Consider the following 8857-nt stretch of genomic DNA (forward strand, 5'->3'; position numbering starts at 1 on the left):
GTACGGACTTTAGGTCTCTCTATTCTCGGTGCAATATATATACAAGAACGTAATGTGAAGGCGAAGGAAAAACACGATGTAATAAAATTGTTCTTACTAAAATCTGGAACTATGACATGTCACGGTGAACGTGCTTAAAGTAAGTTCCAAAACTTCACACGTCGACCTTCTTTGAGGATGACCTTTGTTGAGAGAACAAGAAGAGAAATCTACAAAATAAAGGACTTCGACACTCAAGTAAAAATATAAGTTAGGAGAAATAAACAAGTATATGTGTATGAGAGCAAGTATGCTTAAGCTCAAAGTGTGAACGAATGTGAGTGTGTAGAGAATTCGATGAAACTTGATATTTATAGGAGTAGAGTGTATCTGCAGGTCGTTGTTTGTAGGGACTGTTATAGTCTTTGCAAATTCTCGACTTGTAAATAATAGTCAGAAGCTTTTAGATAATGTTAAAAATAAACGGTAGCTTATAGATAAAAGCTAAAAAATAATCATACCTTGTAGATAATGTGTGGCTTGTAGATGATTAATTACTTAATTACTTGCCAATAGATAAATATATTCAAATATATTTGAATATTAATAGGTTAAAAATAACCTATTAATTGGGGAGTCTAGTTGTTAAGGGTCGAGCGTCCACACACTTCTGTTGCAAGGCTGACATGGAGAGTTGACATGTATCACAGAGTGTGTCATGTAGGATGCCACATGTATTTTGTGAACCTTGGACAATACATAAACAAAATGTAAACAAATCCAAAACAGTCATACATTAGAAGTTTGAGCAAATTTGACCATAAGTTTTGAGTATGTTGATGTATAAGATGAACAAAACTATGTAAGGAGGTTTCATCATTATCTCTAACAATCAATGACTTTGACACCTAAAGTTAGTTCAAATTCTCTATTTTAATTTCTTTTTATCCCTAATGAAAAGTGTTGAGTTTTTCTCATTATGAAAGATGAATGTATATGGGCTTTTGGTGCGACAGTAGTCGTTGTTGTTATTATTATTGTTGTTGTTATTATTATTATTAGTAATGAAAACCCATTGTTTTATTCCTTTATTTTATAGAAAAACACTCATTATTGTGGATTGTTTGTTTTTTGTTTTGTTGGATTGTTATCTTTACTCTACTTTACAGTGAATTGGAAAAAAAACTCTTTACTTTACAAAGTGTTTTGGTATTAGACACTAATTTAAAAAGTTTTTTTTTTTGGGTATAAAGACTAAAATGAAAAGAAAAGCGTTATGTTCTTACATGCCATATATCTATAAGTTAAACTTGTTGTAACGATGTTATAACATGAGACAAAGACAAAAACTATTTCAAAAACATTTTTTCAGTAAAAAACTTATTTTCAAACATTTTTCTTAAGGAAAAGAAAACATCCTCATTCTTCTTGAAAAGTATATCTCCAAGAAAAAGCAAGGAAGGTGTCGGATCACCAATATACCAAGTACAACCTATATCATACATGGATCACAACATCTTGCCTAGTTTGTTCACGCCAAGAGGAATATTTGAAGGATTTTTTATTTCATTACATTGCTACTAAAGCCCATTTTACAATTATATATTTTTGTAGCTAATTAAGTTTCACGAAAAGAATATGCTTCTTCTTGCAAAATGCACAACTTTTACTCTTATGTACAATTAATAGCCATATTTGATAACATAACATTCTACCTTCTAAAAACAAGGCAATGGCGAGTTCTCTTGGCCAATTCAAGAAAAAGCAAAATCCACGCATTGAAACCACATTTAAGCTTCCTGCTGATATACCAGTCTGGCCACCAGGTAGCATTAATCAATAATACATTTCTTCATTTCTTTCTATATATATACTCTGATAAGATAAGCAAGTTGTCTAACATTTCTGATTAATTTGGTCATGGTAATTTTATTGTTGTTTTTTTAATTGGATTGTGACGGATTTTGTAGGTGGTGGATTTGCAACCAGCATCATAGACCTTGGTGGTGGGTTGCTATTGTCACAAATTTCAACATTCAACAAGGTTTGGACTACCTATGAAGGTGGACCAAACAATCTAGGGGCCACTTTTTTTGAACCAACAGGTCTATCTGAAGGGTTCTTTATGCTGGGATGTTACTGCCAACCCAACAACAAGCCTCTTCATGGTTGGGTTCTTGTGGGGAAAGATAACTCTTCAACCTTAAATGGAGCTTTAGCCAAACCAGTTGATTACAAATTGGTATGGAACACCAAGTCTCTAAAAATAAAGCAAGATGGACAAGGCTACATTTGGTTACCAATAGCTCCTGAGGGCTATAAACCTGTTGGCCATGTTGTCACCACCTCACCAGAGAAGCCTTCCCTTGACAAAATCAGGTGTGTTAGATCAGACCTCACTGATGAATGCACAACATGTCATTCAATGAAGCTTTGGAGAACAGAAAACAAGAGGTTCAATGTGTATGATGTTAGGCCAATCAAGAGAGGCATTGAAGCTCAAGGGGTTAGTGTAGGAACCTTCCTAGCTCAAAGTGGAGGAGGGACTAATTCCAAAGCTTTACCTATTTCTTGTTTGAAAAATACCAAGGGTAGCTTTTCTTACATGCCCAATTTATCCCAAATTAAGGCAATGATCAAGGCATATTCCCCATATATGTACTTGCATCCTATGGAGGAGTACCTCCCTTCCTCTGTGGATTGGTTTTTCACTAATGGAGCAGTACTAATTGAGAAAAGAAAGGGTGTCATAAGGGAGAGTTCAATAGAACCAAATGGCTCTAACCTTCCACAAGGTGGTTCCAATGATGATGATGATGTTACCTATTGGTTGGACCTGCCTTTGGATGAAACCAAGAGAGTTAGTATAAAGAAAGGAGATTTGGCAAGTTCACAAGCTTATGTTCATGTTAAACCTATGCTAGGTGGGACTTTCACTGACATTGTAATGTGGATTTTCTACCCATTTAATGGGGGTGCAAGGGCAAAAGTGGCATGCACCAACATTCCACTAAGGACCAAAGGGGAACATGTGGGGGATTGGGAGCATTTGACATTAAGGGTAAGCAACTTTAATGGAGAATTATGGAGGGTTTATTTCTCACAACATAGTGAGGGTAAATGGGTGGATGCATCTGAGCTTGATTTCCAAAATGGTAATAGACCCGCGGCTTATTCTTCCTTGCATGGCCATGCCTTGTTCCCAAAACCTGGCCTTGTTATGCAAGGGATGAGAGGGTTAGGTGTAAGGAATGATGCAGCTAGAAGTGATGCAGTCATGGATATGGCAACTTGGTTTGAAATAGTTGCTGCTGAATATTTGGGGTCACAAATTAGAGAGCCACCATGGTTAAATTATTGGATGAATTGGGGTCCAAAGGAAGGGCCCAAGGGTCCAAAGCAGAAGGATATGTGGAAAGGAGATGAACGGTAAGTAGTAGACTTATTATATGGGTGTACATCCTTTCTTTAGCAATGCTATTCTTGCACTCATTTTCTACATTTATGTTCTACACTTTTCTTCTATACATGTATATAAAACAAGAGAGAGAGAGAGAGAAATTCTCACTTCTTTGTATGTAAAAAAGAAGTGTTAAGTTTGATTATAAGAATATTGGAATAATATTCTTGTTGTTTCTTATAATGATATCAATTTTCTCTGTATATGTCGAAACAATTAACCCACCATGCATATTGTAGATGTGCAAATGACTGAACTGGATTTGTTTATTCTGCATGCCAACTTGGCTTGTCTCTTTTGGTTTGCTTAATGAAGCAAAATGAGGAAAAATAAAACTTTATTTAGTAACACAACCACAATGGAATGTTAAGATTGCCTATCAATAAAAGTTAAAAATATATTTAAAAGGAGAATGACTAGGCAAAGAAATATTTTCATCGCCTTTTAATGCAGAAAAATCAGTAGACAAAAAACGGTTCTGATTAAAATTAGCTATAAGGGATACTAGGCAAAGAAATATTTTCAACTTGCAAAGGGAAGTTGCATCTTTTAGCCATTGATGAAGATGACATTATACTGTACTAATTATTAAGGTGACATCATACTGAATCTTAGAGAGCAAGGATGACTTTTTTTTTTTTTTTTTTTTTATATATCTCTTGTACCCTCCATCCCACACATTATATTCCCATATACCCTCCTTTTCAAATTATTGACTAACATAAACCCCCATTTGTTTTCACACCGAATTCACACCGTGTTTTTTTATCTTTTTTTTTAATAAAAAAAACAGTTGAGAATTCGATTTTTTCCCAACCGAATTCTTAAGTTTTTTTTTCTAATTTTTTATTTAACAAATTATTAAAAAAATTAGTTAGAGAAATTATTTTTTTCTTATTTTTTGTACTAATATTTTGTTGGTCTTATACATTTTAAAATATTCATTTTCATTTTTTAATTGTGAAATTTGACTTAGTGAAGTAATTTTAAAATTTTAGTTTAAATATTGTTTATGGAGTGATTTTTGCATTTTTTAAAATATTTCTAATGTTTTATGGTTCAAAAATTAATTTAAATAGTCTTCATGTAAATGAATCTAATGGTATTAGATATACCTAAATTCTAAATTGATTGTTGAATTGGTATAATTATAGGATTGGTAAATGCTGTCATGGAACACTGTTAGGGTCCATTGTCTACTTTTGGTCGTGTACATTTAACAATTGTCATTGTCAAAACTTGTACCACCAACGGTTTTGGCAACACGAGAGTTACACTCAAAGTAGTCAAGTTTAATTCGATCTCTAACAATTACATTAATATTTTTGGGATATTCATTCATAAGAGTTTTAATTTCAAGATCCTATAAACACTATTAATGTCACTTTGTAACGGACAATTATATAAGATAAATATTTTGGTCAATATATAGTTGTTGGTTCTGTCTTAGTTTTGCGAGAGGTAAATTTCTTACTTTTGTTGTTAATTTCTTACTTTCTATGTCACAGAGTTTTTTTTTTTTATTGAACTGAATTGTATACTCTACAGGTAGTTGTGTTTTGTCTTGTTCCTCATCAATCCAAATGTTATTTTAATATTACACTGTACAATGTTGTCAAGGAAATTTGTTTGCATTTTAAGTTACCAATAATTTTGGTATTCACATATTTGCATTGTATGTCCATGTGTTGTTAATATGTAACATAAGTCTTTCCGAAGGAGAATTTACCTCATCTAAGAAGTATGTATTTCGTGGGTGCAACATATCATGAAGTGTGAAAAATAATGCTCCAACAATATTTTCGAGCAATGGCTTTCGCATTTATGTTTATTTTGTATGTTCCTAATTATGTTTGTATTAGGAATTTTATAACGCTCTCAAATTTCGATAACTAAAAAATAGATGTTTTATGTAATTCTTGCATTATTTGATTAATTTGGATTAGTTGAGGTGCCATGTGAATTATCTGTATGTGATTGCTTGGTGTGAATGTTAGGTTATGTGCAGTTTGTTTGACCTGTGTCGGAAATGTGAGATTTCAAGTTTGACTCAAAACCTGTTTCGGTAAAACCAGGATCCCAGGCTCATTTTGACTGTTGGGATTTGCTAAATGAGATCTTTAGACAGTTCACTTAGCGAGACAAGCACACTAAGTGCAATTTCAACTCGAGGAGGTAATTCACTTAGTGAGACAAGCGCGCTAAGCACAATTCTAACTCGAGAAGGAAATTCGCTTAGCGTGAAATGTCATGCTTAGTGCCAAAAGTTGAATTTCGCTTAATGAGACAAGCTCGTTCTTGTGTATGCCTTCAACCCTATTACTTTGCGTGTTCTTGTGTTATCAAGATCACTCAACCATTATTTGCGGCTTGTCATATGGTTTGAGCATTCAATGTCAAGGAACAAAGACTTAGACTATGCATGATCCTCACGAGTGGTTGTCATTGATAGAACTGGATCAGAATCTAAATCTTCTTAAGCCAACATGCTTCATCATCATTTTCTTTCTTTTGTTTTCCTTTTCCATGCCATCACTCATCCGCAAAGTGACCCCATTTCTAACAATAAGCACTACAATTTCCTCTTATCAAAGGATTTTGATCCTCCTTTGGTTTTCACATAACCTCCTCCACTTTTATTTGAGGATTTAGGTCTATGATCACCTTTTGACTTTTCTTGGTTTGAAAACCAACCACTCTTGTTGGGTTTTGTTCTCCCTTTTTTTCACTTGTTTTTGTCCCAAGCTTCTTTCTTGGTCTTTGAGCCTACAGTGCTTCATTACTTGACCTTTTGAGACTTCTTTCATTTGTCCTCAATTCATGAGCCTCTAATGAGCCTTGTAACTCTTCAAGACTCACGTTCTCGGTGTTTTTGGATTCCTCAATTGATACCACAATGTCGAATCTGGGTTGCATTGCTCACAAGATTTTTTCAATTATCTTTTGCTCAGGTACTCTTTCTCCACACTTAGCCATCGTATTGGTGATGGTCCGAGCTTTGGTGAAAAGTCAACTACAGTTTCAGAGTACTCCTTCTATACCAACTCATATTGCCAATGGAGGGTCTAAAGCCTAGCCATCTTGAACTTTTCTCCATCACCATGAGACTTCTCAAGAATTTCCCAGGCTTGTTTTGCAAAAGTAGCACCAATAATCTTGTCGAAATTGGCCACATCAATACACTGGTGGTGCAGCATGAACAAAGCCTTTTTGTCCTTCTTCTTATTCTCTTTGTCAGCAACACTCTAAGCTTCTTAGCTCACCTAGTTTTGGGTGGCCTTCCATCATGATTTTCATCACATCATGAAAGCCAAACAATGTCCTTATTTGAATGCACCATCTATCTCAATTCTTGCCATCAAGAATTGGCCACTGTGCGGGAAGGTTTCCACCTGAACCCATCACTATTGTTTCTTAAAGATACAACTATACACTCACTAATATTCCAGGTCCAGGAACGAATGAGCTCTAATTACCAATTTGTTAGAACATGTTGGACACGAACACTCACAAAGGGAATTATTGTTAAGAGAGTCTTGCAGAGAAAAGTAAAAGCTTATTGAAATCACACACACACTTATGAATTACACAAGAACAACACTATTTATCGTGTGTTTAATAGTTTCAAACAATCTAACTATCACATTAACTAACTAATTGATATTTGAATTACACTGAACAATATATAATTGCAAACGCAACTGTAATCTAGAACACAGGTGCTCATTTACAATGCAATTGAACCTATATACATAGTTAACTTTTATTACTTATGGTTTTTTACTTCTTAATGTGGATTTACCTGTATCTTTTTTGCTTATACATTAATTGCACATTTCTAACAAACTTATTTTATTATATTTTTTCTATTAATTTTTTAAAAAATCAATATCATAAGTAGGATTTATTAAATAAAGGCGAGACAGATACAATTTTATGATTTCCAATAATAAAAAAGTATGTTAGGGAATATGTTTATAAAATTCTCATAATTAAAAAGGAATCAATGGTGGGTGGGTGTGTGTTTGAAATTAATGTTAACACACTGTAATGTAATGTGTGTGAAATGTTATTTCACACACACAGCTATTAATTTACTGTAATGTGTTGTAATGTTAATTAATATTTTTTTTTAAATTAGACTCTTTATTGAATTGGGTAATTTTTGTGTAATCACATTCTTACTATTAATTTTAATATTATATTATGTTGAGTTTTGTATTAGTTGTTCCTAACAAGTATTATTTTTATGTTAGAATTGCTTAGTGCAAAATTTGGTCTGCTAACAAGTTAAGAAATAAAAGAATGCTTGTTACACATTTTATTTTATAAGTTTTTAATTTTTTAGCTTTTAAATAAATTTTAGGAGGGATTTTATTATATTATTATTATTGTTATTTTCTTGGTCATCTCTCGTCGTTAATTATAACATCTAGAGAGGAATCTTTTTTCTTAGGGTAAAGAAAATCATCTACATTCTTCTATGATGTCAGGTGCCTTTCTAATCTTCTCCGAGTTATCTTTCCATTCCTTTTCATTATACATTGTTCACGTTTATGTTCATAACTTACAAAATTTTGCACCTCCCGCATTGACTTCAAAAATACCAAATTACCTTAACCCCCTCCCAGCAACCTCTCCAACCATTATTCGTCGTTGCCAAAAACAATTTTTGGCAATGATGTTTCGATATTATTTTATCTTCTTTGTTGCCACCTTCACCATTTCCCCCCTCCTCTCAAAAGATCCAGTGATGACGACTCCACTGATGAGCTTGACTTCATGGACCAACAATTGTCTTATTCATCTTCACATAAAGATCAATCAAAACATCATAACAATTCCTCTAAGGAACCTTCCCTCTACCCTTCAAAACATCAAACACAAAAACACACTTCTCTAGCACCAACGTACTCTTTAATGAGATCATAGAAACATTTATTACTTTTCAACATGAAAAGCAAGTCCTATTGACTTCTTTAAGCAACCCCAGATGAATGAGCTGAGAGGCCATGATTCTGTTGGATTGTGAAAGGTGTGGTTCAAGTTGAAACCCGCATTTTAGTGAGTACTCTATTTGAAAATATGCCACAAAGATCAAACCTTTCTTACCATGACACACTAGGATTGAAAAGCCAGCAAGAGTTGCAACATGCGTGAGGATTCCAACATGAGGAGACTCTAGCATGTGCGAATGGTTTTGAAGATAGTGAAGGAGAGCTCCAAGAGGTGGGGTTTCAAAGAAGAGTTAGCAAGGGTGTTTATGCGAACGAGGTACTGTGAACCCGAATTAACTCAAATCGATCTAAATAGTTTGATTTAGGTATTTAGTGTGTATTGGTTGAATTTGATCGATCCATTCAAACTCGTTGACTTTTAGATTAAGTCAAGTGTTTTGATTTAGAAACGTGTTGACAT

General features: G+C 33.8%; 1 protein-coding gene across 1 annotated transcript; it reads left to right on the top strand.

The window, feature by feature from the left end:
• Positions 1 to 22: 22 nt before the first annotated feature.
• On the top strand, positions 23 to 3842 carry LOC102669203 (uncharacterized). Its single transcript, XM_006598173.3, has 2 exons — positions 23 to 1805; positions 1950 to 3842. Exons 1-2 carry the CDS (start codon positions 1712 to 1714, stop codon positions 3410 to 3412), a joined length of 1557 nt encoding a protein of 518 aa, XP_006598236.1. The 5' UTR covers positions 23 to 1711; the 3' UTR covers positions 3413 to 3842.
• Positions 3843 to 8857: the final 5015 nt, after the last annotated feature.

Source organism: Glycine max, chromosome 15 (assembly GCF_000004515.6).
Source record: "Glycine max cultivar Williams 82 chromosome 15, Glycine_max_v4.0, whole genome shotgun sequence".
Lineage (NCBI taxonomy): Eukaryota > Viridiplantae > Streptophyta > Magnoliopsida > Fabales > Fabaceae > Glycine > Glycine max.